The sequence below is a fragment of the Jaculus jaculus genome, chromosome 20, assembly GCF_020740685.1.
Source record: "Jaculus jaculus isolate mJacJac1 chromosome 20, mJacJac1.mat.Y.cur, whole genome shotgun sequence".
NCBI classification, from domain to species: domain Eukaryota; kingdom Metazoa; phylum Chordata; class Mammalia; order Rodentia; family Dipodidae; genus Jaculus; species Jaculus jaculus.
In genome coordinates this window covers 21134853-21152621 of record NC_059121.1, presented here as the reverse complement: position 1 = coordinate 21152621, position 17769 = coordinate 21134853, and the positions used below count along the sequence as shown (strand labels likewise).

Genomic DNA, 17769 nt, shown 5'->3' with positions numbered 1-17769 from the left:
TGACATCGCGCATGCCCGAGTATGGTGAAAGCCTCGCTGTAGATAACTGGCCCAGCAAATTCTTCACTCACTTTGTATTTAGCCTGTGGAAGCTGACTGGGCAGTACTACCTCAAAACTCTCCAGAACTCCTCTGCCCAACTCATGATGGTTTTCTTTTTCTTTTTCTTTTTCTTTTTCTTTTTCTTTTTCTTTTTTTTTTTTCAGATCAACACTGCTAAGTTTATTTTAACTGAAGTTCTTCTGTTAACAACAGTCTTGTCTCCAGCCGTAGGCAATCACTAGTCTAGCCTGTCTGTATTTGTCTCTTCTGGATAGTGTATGTGCTTGGAACCATGTAATAGGTAGCCCTTTGGCATGTGTTGCTTGGCGTCACATTGTCATAGCATACATGCATGGTGTTCCATTTTCAATCACAAAATACTATTCTTTATTCTTTTATATGGATGTATACCACCTTCTGTTTATCCATTTTTCAAGGGGCTGTTTCTGCCAGTGGGCTATTGAGAGTCATATTGCTGTGGACATCTGCATAGAAGTTTGGGTGTAGATGTCTTTAATTTCTCCTAGGTTCATACCTAGGAGTAGAATTGCCGGGTGATAGGCCTAACACGATGAGGACGTGGCATACTGTTTGCCAGAGCAAGGACAAAGCTTACAGCACCTTGTTCTTGCCAACATTTATGATTGTTAACCGATTCAGTCAGACATCTATCATAACCTTGGTTCCCTCTGGATATTGATGGAAAGACCAAGGTTTGGGGAAATCAGTGATTTAAATTGGTTTGCATAATACTTTCCAAAGAACTCATGTTAAAGTGGCTGTTTCGGTTGTCCGTCTTGGCCAACGACTTACCATCAGCTGTAGGGCTGAGGGAGATTACAGGCGTTCTGAGAAGAGTACGCCAGACACTTTTTCAGGATTTAATCTGCCACAAACCTTTCTGGTATGACCTTTTGTGTGGGGTGGGGGGTTGTTAAATCAGTTTCTTATCAAGAAGTGAGAAACTTACCTAATAAAAGGCGATGTTGTCTAGTTTCAGAGCGGCAGGATCACCCCACCCCGAAGAGCCCCTTCGCCAGATGGCTTCTCCCCGTACAGCCCCGAGGAGACGAGCCGCCGCGTGAACAAGGTGATGCGGGCCAGGCTCTACTTACTGCAGCAGATCGGGCCCAACTCCTTCCTGATCGGAGGAGACAGCCCCGACAATAAATATCGGGTGTTTATTGGCCCACAGGTAATATTCGCCACAATTCAAACTTACATATGATTAGATTGCTTTGTTTCCTTTGTGGGGTTAGAGATGGGACGCAGGCTTCCCACATACTTGCTAAGTTCTCTCGTTGACCTACATCCCAAACCCTAAGGGTTTTGTATTTTCCCTGTGTGTTTTTTTTTTTAACTTAAATTTATTTATTTATGAGAGAGAGAGAATGGGTGCACCAGAGCCTCTGGCCACTGCACATAAACTCCAGGTGCATACACCAACCATCATGTGCATCTGGCTTACGTGGGTTCTGGGGACTCGAACCTGAGTCCTTAGGCTTCACAGCCAAGTGCCCTATCCGCTATCCACCCCCCTTTTTAAGTTTTTTATTTCCTGTGGTGTTTTTGAGACAGGCTCTTACGGTGTGACCCAGGCTGACTGGGACTCACAGTGATCCCCCAGCCTTTGCTTGCCACGCGATGGGACTGCAGCCTGCGCCCTTGCCCTCCGCTCCTGTCCCTGTGGGATCCTTAAATTGAGACCAGTTGATTCCTGTTAGTAAACTAAAGTATTGTAAAGGCTAATAAATACTGTTCTTAATTGTATTCATGAGGTTTTTACTACAACTTTAAAATAACTCTAGTCTACTTAATGAATTCACTGAAAATAGATTCATGGAATTATCTGCAGGGTGTTTTTTTTTTTTTTCTTATGAGGATAATGAAAAAGATGAATGAATAGAAAATGAGATCAACTTCAAATAGAAAGCCGAGATAGACTTACGAGTTTGACCAGAACCACAGATTTGTTAACGCACAGGTTTTCTCTAACTCTTCAGAACTGTAGCTGTGGCCGAGGGACGTTCTGCATCCATCTGTTGTTCGTGATGCTCCGGGTGTTTCAGCTGGAACCTTCCGACCCGATGTTATGGAGGAAAACCTTAAAGAATTTTGAGGTACTTTTTTAAACTTAGGCTTTAAGGTAAAATGGATAACAACTTCTTATAGTATGTCTTCAAAAATCTTCCATGGGTATTAAATTTAAATAGATAATGATCATTTTGAAGGTGTGAAAGTACATGCGAATTTTCTTTTGCTCTTATGGCTTGTAGCTTCTAAACTGAGAAAACAGTAAACATTGACTGGCTAGAAAAACATGGTCCTGAGTAAACTACGCGTTCTCAATTTTGAAGCTCTTATATTAGCTTTATGAAAAACATATGCAAATAAGAGTAGTAACTCAAGTCTTCATATGTATAACTATGGTACAAACATCATTGACATTGTCTCTTTCCATTGTTAGGTTGAGAGTTTGTTCCAGAAATATCACAGTAGACGTAGCTCGAGAATCAAAGCCCCATCTCGTAACACCATCCAGAAGTTTGTCTCACGCATGTCAAATTCTCATACATTGTCATCATCCAGTACGTCCACATCTAGTTCAGAAAACAGGTTAGTGCTCTCAGGGGAATGAAGCATTAATCTAGTGCTACCTTTTCATTTTAGAGGGAAATTTTTGTATATACTTGTGAAATTACTCTTAAATGACTAAATTTTTATTGAATCTTTGTTTTCATGTTCAACTTAAGTAAAGAAAATCAAAGAGTGTGAGAACATTTTGTTCTACAAAATATAGCATCGACAGATGACACGTGAGTGTCCATTTCATATGAAATACTAGGTGGGAGATGTAAACTGACTTCTGTCCATCGTCCATTTCCTTTTGTCAAGGACTTGATGTATCGCATAGTCTTACATCAGCCTTGTTACGTGGGTTTTTTCTGCTATTTAAAGATAACGAAGTTAGCCGGGCGTGGTGGTGCACGCCTTTAATCCCAGCACTTGGGAGGCAGAGGTAGGAGGATCGCCGTGAGTTCGAGGCCACCCTGAGACACCATAGTGAATTCCAGGTCAGGCTGGGCTACAGTGAGACCCTACCTCAAAAAAACAAAAAAAGAAAAAAGAAAAGGAAAAAAAAAAGATACTGAAGTTGAGGCAGCGAGAAATGGAAAGAAATGTCCGTAATTCTTTTTGAAATGAGTTCTATACAAAGCGAAGTGGTTTTCTAAAATCGCTTGAATCTCCAGGCTTTTATATTGGGCAACATCACTACTTGATTCGTATATGCCTCCAGAGAGTCCTCTTGGCAGGTGCCTTTGCTGAGAGAAGATAGTCACGGACTTGGTCAGAAAACTGATCAGATATGATGACGTCTGGTAGCTGCTGATCAGTTACTATTTAAAGTCCGCAGTGTTTCTTGTGATGACGTGATGAACTCCCAAGTATTGAGGGATCTGGAATGTAAACTAAAAATGACAAGTGTGATTTTTTTTTCCCCCCAAAAAAAGTTTTATAAAAATAATAATAATGTGAATTTTCTATTCTTTACTACCAGTTTTGTATAAAAAGGAGATGTTTTAATGACTGCAGAAAGGAGTAAGGGCATCTCTTATGTGTTCCCGAGGGCCCCGTATGAAAAGCACTGGTGTAGGGGTTCCCATCTCCATCCCCTAAGTCTTTAGGAATTGTACCCACTGTAGAATTAATTCATGAAGGGTCAAGCAGTGGTGACGGATGACGAGGCCCCGGGAAGCAGAGGAGAGCTGTTTCTCATCGACAGACAGCAGAGGAGGTTGAATTTCTTTTAATTGTGGTTAAGTGGATTGACTTGAAAAGCCAGGTTTGTGACAACTAAAGATTTTTTAAAAAATTATTTATTTGAGAGTGACAGACAGAGAGAGAAAGAGGCAGAGAGAGAGAGAGAATGGGTGCGCCAGGGCCTCCGGCCACTGCAAACAAACCCCAGACACGTGCGCCCCCTTGTGCATCTGGCTGACGTGGATCCTGGGGAATTGAGCCTCGAACTGGGGTCCTTAGGCTTCACAGGCAAGTGCTTAACCACTAAGCTCTCTGTCCAGCCCACAATTAAAGATTTTTTAACTTAGCCCAATAATGAGTGAAACCGGAAGATGTGGTACAATTCCAGTGTCAAAGCATGACCACCGCTGGGCGTCTGAACTCTGGCGCGAGGCTCGTTCCCCTCCCCCACGTCCTTACCCAAACCCAGTGCCGTCTTTAGAGAAGCGCTTCTCTAGCTTTTTAGTTGGGAATAACAACAAATATTTAAGATCAGTTAGCTAAAGCTTAAATAGAAAATTCCTCTCTGAGATGAGAAAAGCCCCTTTTCCCATTATCGGCTGGCTATAATAGGGGATTCTGTTGATTTATTCGGATTGGTATATCCTGTGAGGGGGGACCACAAACATTACAATCATCATACATTGATGTTATGTTATGAAAGTCTGTGTTTTGAGCACATACACATTTTTATATCTAAAAACTGAAATCAGGGCAGGAGAGATAGCTTAGCAGTTAAGGTGCTTACCATTGAAGCGTAAGGTCCCAGGTTCAATTCCCCAGAACCCATTAAGTCAGATGTACATGGTGTGCATGCGTCTGGAGTTTGTTTGCAGTGGCTGGAGGCCCCGGAGCAGCCATTCTTTCTCCCTCAAACAAATAAATAATTCGCTGGGCATGGTGGCACACGCCTTTAATCCCAGCACTCGGGAGGCAGAGGTAGGAAGATCACCATGAGTTTGAGGCCACCCTGCGACTACATAGTGAATTCCAGGTCAGCCTGAGCTACAGTGAGACCCTACCTCCAAAACCCAAAAAAATAAATAAATAAATAATTCATTTTCTCTCTTAAATAAGTAAATACAAACATTTAAAAATTTTTAAAAGCCGGGCGTGGTGGCGCACGCCTTTAATCCCAGCACTTGGGAGGCAGAGGTAGGAGGATCGCCGAGAGTTCAAGGCCATCCTGAGACTACATAGTGAATTCCAGGCCAGCCTGAGCCGGAGTGAGACCCTACCTCGAAAAACCAAAAAAAAAAAAAAAAAATTTTTAAACTGAAATCAGAAAGAAAACTCAGTAGGAATTCACCTAGACATTTGATTTTGCAACAATTTCAAATGATATTTCAAAAGAATAAAAAATAAAATTGGACAGGTTAAAAATACAGAAAGTAATTAACAAAACCTTTCCAGAGAAACAAAAGTGCAAAAATGAATGTAAGACCTCAGCATGTAAACAGAGGGCATGAAGAAAACACAAATTAAGTCACAAATGAAGAATGAAAAGACACTGACAGGCATGCTCAACTATATACGTCATGGTTGGAGAGAGGACTTGCCTGCAGAGCCTAACAACCCGAGTTCGAGCCCCCAGTACCCATGTAAAGCCAGATCCACAAAGTGGCACGTGCGTCTGGAGTTTGTTTGCAGCAGCTGGAGGACCTGGCACACCTGTTCTCTCTGTCTCTCTTCTATCTTTCTCTGCTTGCAGATAAATAAAAAATATACCAACCGGGGATGAGGACGAGAAAGGGAGGATGGTAGGGGAAGAGATGAGTGCAAACAAAGTTTAGTGACACGTAGGTGTGCAAGTGACAGGGTGAAACCCATTACTCTGTACTCACCTACAAGATTAATGTCAGCCAGGCGTGGTGGCATGCACCTTTAATCCCAGCACTCGGGAGGCAGAGGTAGGAGGATCGCTGTGAGTTCAAGGTCACCCTCAGACTACATAGTGAATTGCAGGTCAGCCTGGGCTAGAGCGAGACCCCACCTCAAAAAAACAAAACAAAAAAAAGATTAATATCAGAAATAAAAAGAATTAGGGAAACTATACACCAGGTTGTTTTTAATATTTATTCATTTGAGAGAGAAAGTGGCAGAGGCAGAGAATGGGTGCACCAGGGCCTCCAGCCACTGTGAATGCATGCGCCACCTTGTGCATCTGGCTTTACGTGGGTCCTGGGGAATCGAACCTGGGTCCTTAGGCTTTGCGGGCAAGCACCTTAGCCACTGAACCATCCCTCCACCAGGTCTTCCTGTGTGATGAGGCAGCTATGTGCTAGCAGGGCTGAGCTCCCTGCATCTGTGTATGGGGCATGCACTGTGAGAAAAACGAGTGTGGCTTTTTAGAACATGTGTACTCACTGACTTACTAAATATACCTTCTTTGGTTTGGTCATATTTTGAAGCATGGTCTCCCTCTAGCCCAGGCTGGCCTTGAACTCACAGCACTTCTCCCACCTCTGCCTCCCAAATGCTGGGAAATAATACTTTCTTTTTTTCTTTTTTAAAGAAAAATTTTCATCTGCAAAATGCACAATTTTAAATATATGACATAACATGGTTGTTTCCCATTATGGTGAAAAATTGCAAAGAATTTAAATAGCCAACAGCAAGTGAATGATTAAAGTATTATAGCCAGGCGCGGTGGCACATGCGTGTAATTCCCACACTCAGGAGACTGAGGCAGAAGTGTGACGGATTTGAGTGCAGCTTAGCATGCATTACAGCTTACAGGCCAGCCTGGGACAATTGTGTGCGTGTGTGTACATACGTGCACACACGCACACGTATATATGCCCATGGTATGAATGTGTAATGTCAACATCAGTGCTGTTGAAAAAATGTTGATACATAAAACCTGATTCAGCCAGGCGTGGTGGCGCACGCCTTTAACCCCAGCACTCGGAAAGCAGAGATAGGAGGATCGCTGTGATTTCGAGACCATCCTGAGGCTACCCAGTGAATTCTAGGTGAGCCTGGGCTAGAGTGAGACCCCACCTCAGACAAATCAAACACGTGAGGCAGGCTGAGGGGCACGCACTCGTAATCCCAGCCCTCTGGGGGCTGAGACAGGAGGGTCTTGAGTTTGCATTTGAGTCCCCCTGAAATCGCTCATGGAGGATGCTCCCAAACAAGAATGTCTCGTTACTGTGTCCATGTCCCGGTTAGCAAGGGCCATAACCCTGGCTGACGAGCTTCTGCCACCCTGCCTTGCAGCATAAAAGATGAAGAGGAGCAGATGTGCCCCATCTGCCTGCTGGGCATGCTGGACGAGGAGAGCCTGACGGTGTGTGAGGACGGCTGCCGCAACAAGCTGCACCACCACTGCATGTCCATCTGTAGGTGGCTCCTTTCCTCAGCCCCGGAGCCCTGGTGCTCTGGCTAGATGAGACGGCGGGGGGGGGGGGGAGTCTCAGGGCCATGTGTGATCAGCCTTTTGACTTGGGGACACAACAGTGATACTGTCATCTACAAAAGTCACAAAGGCAGAGGTAGGAAAACTATGCAATTGAATTACAAAAAACATGGCAAAAAAAAAACACAACTCTGTTTTTTAAAATATATTTTATTTATTTGTTTGAAAGAGAAAGAGGTAGAGAGTGAGAGAGAGAATAGATGCACCAGTGCCTCCGGCCACTGCAAACAAACTCCAGATGCATGTGTCCCCTTGTGCATCTGGCTTCCGTGGCCCTAGAGAATCGAACTGGGATCCTTTGGCTTTTCAGGCAAGCGCTTTGACTGCTAAGCCATCTCTGCAACCCTAAACCTCTGTGTTCTAAGTAAGTTCACAGTTTTGTGTTGGGCTGCATTAGTAGCTACCCTTGGCCACATGTAGCCTGAGAGCTCGATATTAAGTTTTCAGCATGGTGGAATTTAGGGTTGGTTAGGTGGTGGTCTGCTTGAGCCAGGACATGCAGCATGTAGAAAATGTGACCCACCCGGTTGGGGAAGCCGTGCACAATTACAGAGACTTCCAGCGTGGGAGGGGTGTGCAGAGGGCAGGGGGCGGAAGGCCTGGGCATCCGGCGAGGCTGGTCCGCATAGCCAGGTGGGCAGAGTGTTTTGAACCGTAATGAGCAAAGGCCAGGTCACCTCGCTAAGAGGACAGCATTTCTGGAAGGGATGGGCGTCAGGGTGCAGCGTCCGTGGAGCTTCTTGTTGTCATCAAATTCTTTCTTCCGTTTAAGTCCTATCTGTTGTGACATACAAATACTTGATGTTAAGCATTTACAATTTTGGTAAGGTTGCTTTTTTTTTTCTTTAATTTTTAGGGGCAGAAGAATGTAGAAGGAATAGAGAACCTTTAATATGTCCCCTTTGTAGATCTAAGTGGAGATCCCATGATTTCTACAGGTAATCATTTTGAGTTATTGATTGACATGTGTTTAATTTTTTTAAAAAATTAAAATGTCCTCTACCTGGATGTGGCCATACATGACTGTAGTTCCTGCTCTTGGGAAACCGAGGCAGGAGGATCATGAGTTTAAGGCCGGCCTGAGTTACATAGCCTGTCTAAAAAAAAAAAAAAAAAAAAAACATGGAAAACAGGCCAGGTATGGCTGTGCACACGTTCAGTCCCAGCACTTGGGAGGTAGAGGTAGGAGGATCACTGTGAGTTTGAGGCCAGCCTGGGACTACAGAGAGAGTTGCAAGACAGCCTGGGCTAGAGCGGAACCCTACCTCAGGGAGGTGGGGGGACAGTCACAAAGTATGATTTCAGCCTGTTGAGATTTTTCAGCAAGCTTTGTTCTCTGTCGTAGCCACGAGCTGTCGAGCCCCGTGGATTCCCCAGCCTCCCTGAGGGCAGCCCAGCAGCCGAGCTCTCAGCAGCAGCCTTTGGCTGGGTCACAAAGAAGGACTCAAGACAGCACCTTTAACCCCACTCACTATGGAACCCAGCAGATCCCACCCGCTTACAAAGACGTAGCTGAGCCATGGACCCAGGTGAGCCCTCCGGGCTGCCCACGTGCAAAGTGTGTTTGCTTCGCCTTCAAGAAAAGGCTTTTGCTCGCCTCCATCTTGAGTTCTAGTCTGTTCAGAATTTTAATTTTACCGTTTTGTTTTTGTTTTTTAATGAGAGAGAGAATTGGCATGCCAGGGCCTCCAGCCACTGAAATCAGATTCCAGGCAAGCCCGCCACCTTGTGAGCATGCACAACCTTGCACATGCATCACCTTGTGCGTCTGGCCTAACATGGGATCTGGGGAGTCAAACATGGGTCCTTAGGCTCCACAGGCAAGCGCCTTTACCCACTAAGCCATCTCTCCAGCCCTAACTTTACTTTTGACAGGAACGCTCTCCTGCCTGTGATACACCTAATCTTCAAAGGCTCCTGGTGCTTTTGCAAGTCTAGACATCCCTCTTCCTGAATAACACATCCAAGGCTGTGCAGACAGAACCGCAGCTCTCCAGTGCTGACTTTGTCTAGGGTTTACTTCCTACCTCAACTCGGCCTCTCCTCTCTGTAGCCTGGTGGCAGATCAGGGACGCTTACTGAGCAGATAAGCAAGATGCCTGTGTGCCTCTCACCTCATCTTGAGACTTTTTTTTTTTTTTTTGATAGTTTATTTTTATCTATTTGTTTGACAGAGAGAGAGAAAGGGTGCACCAGGGCCTCCAGCCACTGCAAAGGAACTCCAGATGCTTGTGCCCCCTTGTGCATCTGGCTTACGTGGGGCCTGGGGGATCGAACCTGGGTCCTTTCGCTTTGCAGGCAAGCGCCTTAACCGCTAAGCCATCTCTCCAGCCCTCGTCTTGGGACTTTTATTTGTAAGGTCAGGCTCCATTCTTTCCCCTTCTCTCCTGGCTGAATACTTCTTTGCCCTCAGTAAATACGGTTGGGGGTTAACTATTTAATTTATACACGATTTTCTTGGTTGTTAAATGCTTAGCCCATTATTTTTGAAACATAGGATCTAAATCACATAGATTTTCCAGAAAAGAGTAGTAAAATAATTACTTTCTAAATTTGAGAGTGAGAAAGGAAGAGAGAGAGAAATGGGCACACCAGGGCCTCTTGCCACTGCAAGGGAACTCCAGATACATGTGCCACGTTGGGTATCTGGCTTTCCATGGGTCCTGGGGGATTGAACACCAGCCAGCACACTTTGCAACTTAGCACCCTTAACGGCTGAGCTGTCTCCTCATCTGAAGTCATTGCTTTAGGCATTCTGTTAAACTTTCCTAAAAGCTATTAAATTTGTGAGTGGATGCATGCATTAAGTCACCAAGCTTCTCTGTCATTAGGATTTGGTTCCTTTCTTGTCCTGTGACCATCATAGTCCTCAAGTTTTAGAATTCTCTCCTCTGCGTGTTAACAACCCATTCATTATGAATTTAATAAAATCCCTAAAATTAATAAGCATCTGCCTCAATTCCCTTGCGTGATTTGTGGATGGCATTGAGCCCAGAGCCTAACTCACTCAGGAGACCTCATACAGCCCTGACGGCCGGTCCTGAGCCGCGAGATGCGTCCTCTCAAGCCTGGGGGCTGTTCCGCTTGCTCGTGCTTAAGACAGGATGAGAGCCGCTTAGCAGCACCAGAAGTGTGTCCTTACTGGTTTATTCTCCTTTATGGTCTCCATGTAAGAACACATTTAAATATGTTAGGACCCATTTCTTTAGGTATTTTCACATGGTAAGTTATCTTAGACAGTAAGCTTCCCTTTTGCCAGTTGGGTCCGCAATGCCCATGCCTTACCTTTCCCCCCTAGAGCCTCTGGGGTGTGCAGGCGGGGTACTGAGGCACGTGAACCTGAGGCCCGTGGTGACCCTTTGTTAAATAAGCATTTCTTCTTCAGTTGGGTTTTCATGTCTTGTTTTTATAGTTCCATCTGTCCTATTTGGTCCCACCCAAGGCATTAAAAATGAAGTAGGTTCTCTTGGTTACCGCTGTCACCTCTAGTAAGCATCCTGTTTTGAAACCTCCCCTCCCCTCCGGCACCTGCTCTAGCCGCCTTCTCCATAAACCACCCTCACAGGAACAGAGCGATGGAGTTCTGTACAGTTTTGTTTCTGAATCTTTTTTTCAGCATGGGGGTGTGCAAGCAGAAAAATCTAATTGTATCTAATTCTTAGAGCTTACCCTCAATTTTACATGAGCTAACAAATAATGCCTTTCATGATTGCCAATTAAACTCGAATGTAAAATTCCTGTTTATGGGCTGGAGAGATGGCTTAGTGGTTAAGGCACTTAACCTGGGAAGCCTAAGGACCCGGGTTTGATTCTGCAGGACCCACATAAGCCAGCTGTATAAGGTGGCACATGCATCTGGAGTTCCTTTGCAGGGGCAAGAGGCCCTGGCATACCCATTCTCTCTCTCTCTCTCTCTCCCCTTCTCAAATAAGTAAATGAAATATTTTTAAAAATTGTTGGGCATGGTGGTGCACGCCTTTAATCCCAGTACTTGGGAGGCAGAGGTAGGAAGATCGCCTTGAGTTCAAGGCCAGCCTGAGACTACATAGTGAATTCCAGGTCAGCCTGGGCTAGAGTGAGACCCTACCTCAAAAAATAAAAAATAATAATTATTATTAAAAATATATGTGTATATATTTTTAAATTAAAACATATTTTTAATTATTGACTTTATTTGAGAGAGAGAATGGGCATGCCAGCCACTGCAAATGAACTCCAAATACATGTCCCACCTTGTGCATCTGGCCTATGGGGGTACTGGGGAATTGAACCTGGGTCCTTAGGCTTTGCAAGCAAGTGCCTTAACCACTAAGCCATCTGTCCAACTCTAAAATATTTTTTTTTAATTTTCTGTGTATGGGGAAGAAACAACAAAACTTCATGATTTTTCGGGAATTCTGCTTATATCAAATTGAGTAGTCCAGTAAAGGAGTAAGTGACCAGTTTTTCTTTAGTAACCAGAACCTGTGCCTGACTCGGCATCGGCGGGTCACTGACGTCCGACTCTCCACGCCTTGTTTGTTTGACACAGGTGTTCGGGATGGAGCTCGTTGGCTGCTTATTTTCTAGAAACTGGAATGTGAGAGAGATGGCCCTCAGGCGGCTCTCCCACGACGTCAGTGGGGCCCTGCTGCTGGCCAACGGGGAGAGCGCCGGCAGCTCTGGAGGCGGCAGCGGCGGCCCAAGCGCGGGAGCCGCCAGCGGGCCCCCGGCGAGCACCTCGGGAGACGTGGTGCAGGCATGCTGCAGCGTCCTGGCCGTCGTCTGCGCCGACCCTGTCTACAAAGTGTACGTTGCTGCTTTAGTAAGTATCCTCCGTGCTCGGGAGGGATCATGCTTGCGGGGGGGGGGGGGGGGGAATACAAAATTTTATTTTTAACCCATGGTCCCGGGAAATTATAATTTCCCACCTTATTTAAATTCACTGTTCAAGTCTCTTATGCACTGTCGACTTGCCTCCCCTCAAGTAGTAATGTCTTCCTATTCATACATTTTTCTTGAGTGGATGCATCTCCCGTGACAAAAAGAACTACCTCATGGGCAGGTGTGGTGGTGCGCCCCACTGAGCCCAGCACTTGGGAGGTGGAGGTAAAAGGGTCAGTTCAAGGTTAATCTTGGCTGCTTAGGGCGTTTAAGGCCAGCATGGACCATGTGCAACTCTGTCTTCAAAAATAAACAAACAACAAAAAAACTTTATAGTGGGCCGGGGAGATGTCTCAGATGGCCACACAAGCATGAGAATCCCTCCATCCCCCATAAAAGTAGAGCGTGGTGACGCGTGCCTATACTGCTGGGCAGGCAGAAACACCAGGATCCCTGGGGCTGGCTGGCCAGCTTATCTAGTGAAGTCATGGAGCTCCAGATAGTGAGAGCCCCTGTCTCCAAAAGGTGGAGGGCTGGAGAGGTGGCTGAGCAGTTTAGGTGCTTGTCTGTGAAACCGAAGGACCCAGGTTCGATTCTCCAGATCCCACATAAGCCAGATGCACATGGTGGTGCATGCATCTCAAGTTTGTTTGCGGTGACTGGAGGCCCTGGTGTGCTCTCTCTCCCCCCTAATAAATAAAAATTAAAAAGGTGGAGAGCCATTGAGGGAGACACCAGTGTCAACCACTGGCTTCATTATGCACGCACACACTTGTAGCTACACAAAGAAAACACACACACTCCTATACAAAATAAAATACCTCATGGAATAGAAAAGTTACCTTTTACCAACCTGGTATCAGTAGACGACGCTAAGGAGAATTGGGTAGTGTGCGTACACATTCGTGCGGAGGCCAGAAGTGACATTGGCATGCCTCAGTCACAGTCCGCTTGCTAAGGGCAGTCTCGCACTTGAACCCAACTCAGCCAATCTAGCCAGCCAGTTTGCCCCGGGGATCCTGCCTCCACCTCCCACGTGCTGGTACTACAGGAGCGCCACCACGCCTGGCATCCAGGGCACTTACGTGTTTGCTGGGTTCCAAACTAGCCCCACTCCTGCTTGCATGGCAAGCTCTGTCCACTGAGATGTGTCCTTAGCCCCAAAACTCTATTTTTAATAAAATTTTTTGCTTGACTTGTTATTAAAAGCAGTGTGAGGAAATTTAGCAGCCTTTTAATGGAAGAGGGTTCCAGGACAGAGACACCGAGTCGTTTTTCCAGTTGAACCTGCTGGAAGCCAACTTTCCTGAGTGGGCTGGAATAATGAGTGTTGGAAAAAGATCTTGATCTTTTCCATAATGAGCGCACAGCGCGTTAAGCCTCTGTAACTTGACTTTAGCACCCTGGGCTGCCTGGTAGACTGCAGGGTATGTGAACGGTTTCTGCCCCAGACACCAGCAGCAGACCCATGTCTTTTCATATGACCCCCCCCATCATGACAAAGGATGCAGGCACTGCCAAATGAGCCTTGTGACCCCCTAGGCCTCAAAATCGCCCCCCCAGTTCAGAACCTTTGCCTTAAGATAATTCTGACCCAGTCCTGTTTTAAAGAGTCACTCTCTAAGCTCCTCTCGTTGTCTCATTTCTAATCCCTCCCCTATCAAGGTGGGGCTGGTGAATCTGCCTCCCGAGAAACATCATGGTTTTGAGTAGAGGCTGGCGTCGGAGCTGAGCGGCCCTGGAAATTAACACAGCTGGGATACGTGAAAGTTGCTAGTCACCTGGGGTTCGCTAGGCCTCGGGCGCGTGGGGCAGGTAGCAGACCGCCATCCAGACTCGCGCGGTTAGGAGCGCTGCCTAACCCGCTGTGACATTTGGCTTGCCCGCCTTGCCTTACTGTTTCTTAAGCATTGCTTGGATGAGCATGGTGCTAATTTTTGGTCCTGATCTGTTCCTATCATTATTTATTTGGCTGTTCCAATTGTCTCAGATTATGCCGTTGTTTCTGATGCTTTGTAAAGGCAGCTGAGCTAACCGTTGGCTTTCCCCCTAGAAAACATTGCGAGCCATGCTGGTATACACTCCTTGCCACAGTTTGGCAGAAAGGATCAAACTCCAGCGACTGCTGCGGCCAGTTGTGGACACCATCCTCATCAAATGTGCAGATGCCAATAGGTGAGGCCCATTCGTAGATTGCTTAAAGGTACCTAACACTTCACCTCACACCTAGTGGGTGCTTGATACGTATTTATTGACTAAGTTTTTGAATATCGTTTTCTAATGAGAGAATAGAAGTTCACACACAGCATTTGAAGCTCCTAGGACTAGGAAAAGGAGCTCCCCTGAACACGTACGTGTACTGTGATAGGTTCTCTTAAATAGTATAGTTTTAAGAAAAAAATTGCTTTTATTTATTTGACAGAGATAGACAGAATGGACATGCAAGGCCTCAGTGAACTCCAGATGCATGTGCCACCTTGTACATCTGGCTTACATGGGTCCCTGGGAATCAAACCTGGGTCCTTAGACTTTGCAGGCAAGCACCTTAATAGCTAAGCCATCTCTGCAGGCCTTTCACAGCATTCTCTTTTTTTATTTAATTTTTTTTGATAACTTCCATAATTATAGACAATAAACCATGATAATTCCCTCCTCCATTTTCCCCTTCATAACTCCACTCTCCATCACATCCTTTCCTCTGGCTCTTATTCTTTTTGCCACCTCTTCCACAATGGACCCTGAGCCTTGGAAGGTGTGATAGAGATGTTTCAGTGCTGAGCACTCTTCTGTCACTTCTTCTCAGCACTCTGGTGCCTTGAGCCATCCCAGAGGTCACCACCATCTGAAAAGAGAAACTTCTCTAACCAAAAGTGAGGGTAGCTGTCGCAGTCAGGTTTGCATTGCTGTAGAAATCACCCAACAAAGAGCAGCTTGTTGGGGAAGAAGAAGGGGGGTTATTTTGGCCTACAGGCTTGAGGGGGAAGCTCCACGATGGCAGGGGAAAACGACATGTGCAGAGGATGGACATCACCCCCTGGCCAACATCAGGTGGACAATAGCAACAGGGGAGTGTGCCAAACACTGGCTTGGGGACACTAGCTATAACACCCATAAGCCCACCCCCAACAATACATCCCTCCAGGAGGCATTAATTCCCAAATCTCCATCAGCTGGGAACCTAGCATTCAGAACACCTAAGTTTATGGGGGACACCTGAATCAAATCACCACAGTAGCATAAATATATGGGTATGAACATTAAGAGAAGTGCTTATTGGGCAGTTTGGTGATCATAATGTATGCATTTAGCCAGACATTACACCCCTCGGGCTCATGACCTCCCCATCATAGGTTTTCAGTACTGAGCATGTATTCCCTCCTGAGGAGCAGGCCTCAGGCCTCTAGTCCAGCTATAGAGCGGGTTGGTTTTCCCCATAACAGATGTGCCACTATTGCACCCGTTGGCTCATGTGGCCTGGCTGGTCAAACATAGGCTTGTAATGTCTACTGTTGTTGATCACCACTGGTGATTTCTCTCTCCCATAGGGCTCTATGCAGCATACCTTTGTCCAGCTTTCTGTCAGCTGGTCTTCAGGGAGGAGGTTTTCAGCTCAGTTCCAACTTGATTTCTCAGTGGCCTTGCAGCCCAAGTATGTGGAGTCTTCAGCAACAGGGTCTTTCCATCTTTCCTGGTGGGAAACCAAGGGCCTTGGCAATGGCCTGTAATGGTTTGAGGTCATCAGGGACCTCCCTGACCAACAACTCACTGAAAGGTATCCCATCCCTGGCACTGAAATTTTTCTAGTACCAATCTATGGCTTCTAGGTGTGCCATTGTCTAAAACAGGAGGTTTCCATATGACTTGTTTGTATCCTCTTAGATTTTGATTAACCCTACCCCCACCCTTTATTTAGTCTCTTCCCCTGACCTCACTTAGGCCTTTCCATCCCCAGTAATCTGGTCTTCCACTTACATTACAGTACCATTCCCCTAAGCCCCCCCCCCCCTTTAAATCCCCTTTCTAGCTTACTGGCCTCTACTACCAAGTTTTATTCCAACTCACATACAAATCCAAACATTTGTAGCTAAGATCCATATATGAGAGAGAACATGCAATGTTTGGCTTTCTGGGCCTGGGTCACCTCACTTAGTATAATCCTTTCCATATCTATCCATTTCCCTGAAAATTTCATAACTTCATTTTTTCTTTACCACTGAGTAGAACTCCATTGTATCAGTTGAGGGACATCTAGGCTGGTTTCGTTTCCCAGCTATTGTGAATTGAGTGGCAATAAACATGGTTAAGCAAGTAACTCTAAGGTAGTGAGATAAGTCCTTAGGATATATGCCTAGGAGTGCTATAGCTGGGTCATATGATAGATCTATGTTTAGCTGTCTCAGGAACCTCCACACTGATTTCCACAATGGCTATACCAGTTTACATTCCCACCAACAGTATAAAGAAGGATTCCTCTTTTTCCACATCCTCACCAGCATTTATTGTCATTCGTTTTTGTTGTTGTTTCTTTTCTTTTCCTCTTTTGTTTTTTGTTTTTTGGAAGTATGGTCTCACTCTAGCCCAGGCTGACCTGGAATTCACATAGTCTCAGGGTGGCCTTGAACTCATGGTGATCCTCCTACCTCTGCCTCCCAAGTGCTGGGATTAAAGGCATGTGCCACCACACCTGGCTTTTTTTTTTTTTTTTTTTTTTGATGATAGCCATTCTGACATCTGAATAAGATGGAATCTCAAAGTAGTTTAATTTGCATTTCCCTGATGGCTAAGGATGTAGAACATTTTTTTTTTTTAGATGTTTATGTACTATCTGTATTTCTTCTTTTAGGAATTCTCTATTTAGCTCCATAGCCTTTTTTTGGTGGGGGGGGGTTTCAAGGTAGGGTTTCACTCTAGTCTAGGCTGACCTGGAATTCATTCTGTATTCTCAGGGTGGCCTTGAACTTACAGCGATCCTCCTACCTCTGCCTCCCAAGTGCTGGGATTGAAGGCGTGCACCACCATGCCTGGCTTCATAGCCCATTTTTAATTGGGTTGTTTGATTTCTTATTATTTAGGTTTTTGAGTTCTTTGTATATCCTGGATATTAATCCTCTGTCAGATATATAGCTGGTAAAGATTTTCTCCCATTCTGTAGTTTGCCTCTTTGCTCTATTCACAGTGTCCTTTGCTGTTCAAAAGCTTTGCAATTTCATGAGGTCCCAGTGGTTAGTCAGTGATTTTATTTCCTGAGCAACTAGCATTACATTCAGAAAATCTGCCTATGCCAATATGTTGGAGGGTTTCCCCTGCTTTTTCCTCTAGCAGTTTCAGCGTTTGAGGTCTGATATTCAGGTCTTTGATTCATTTGGAATTAATTCATGTGCATGGAGAGAGATAAGGATCTACAGATAACCAGTTTTCCCAGCACCATTTGCTGAAGAGATTGTATTTTCTTCAATGAGTATTTTTATCAAAGATCAGGGGGCTGTATCTGCTTACACTTATATCTGGGTCCTTTATTGCTGTTCCATTGATCTACATGTCAGTTTTTGCACCAGTACCATGCTGTTTTTGTTACTATGGCTCTGCAATATAGCTTAGAATCAGGTATGGTGATACCACCAGTCTCATTTTTGTTGCTCAAA

General features: G+C 45.3%; 1 protein-coding gene across 1 annotated transcript in view; it reads left to right on the top strand.

Moving 5' to 3' along the window:
- The window catches only part of Map3k1 (mitogen-activated protein kinase kinase kinase 1), an 83044-nt gene that overhangs the window by 47696 nt on the left and 17579 nt on the right, over window positions 1-17769 (top strand). Inside the window, exons 4-11 of the mRNA XM_045138957.1 lie at window positions 1037-1237; window positions 2046-2162; window positions 2510-2658; window positions 7066-7187; window positions 8121-8202; window positions 8610-8793; window positions 11796-12068; window positions 14181-14302. Coding sequence (XP_044994892.1) covers window positions 1037-1237; window positions 2046-2162; window positions 2510-2658; window positions 7066-7187; window positions 8121-8202; window positions 8610-8793; window positions 11796-12068; window positions 14181-14302 — 1250 coding nt within the window. The remainder of the gene's footprint in view (window positions 1-1036; window positions 1238-2045; window positions 2163-2509; window positions 2659-7065; window positions 7188-8120; window positions 8203-8609; window positions 8794-11795; window positions 12069-14180; window positions 14303-17769) is intronic.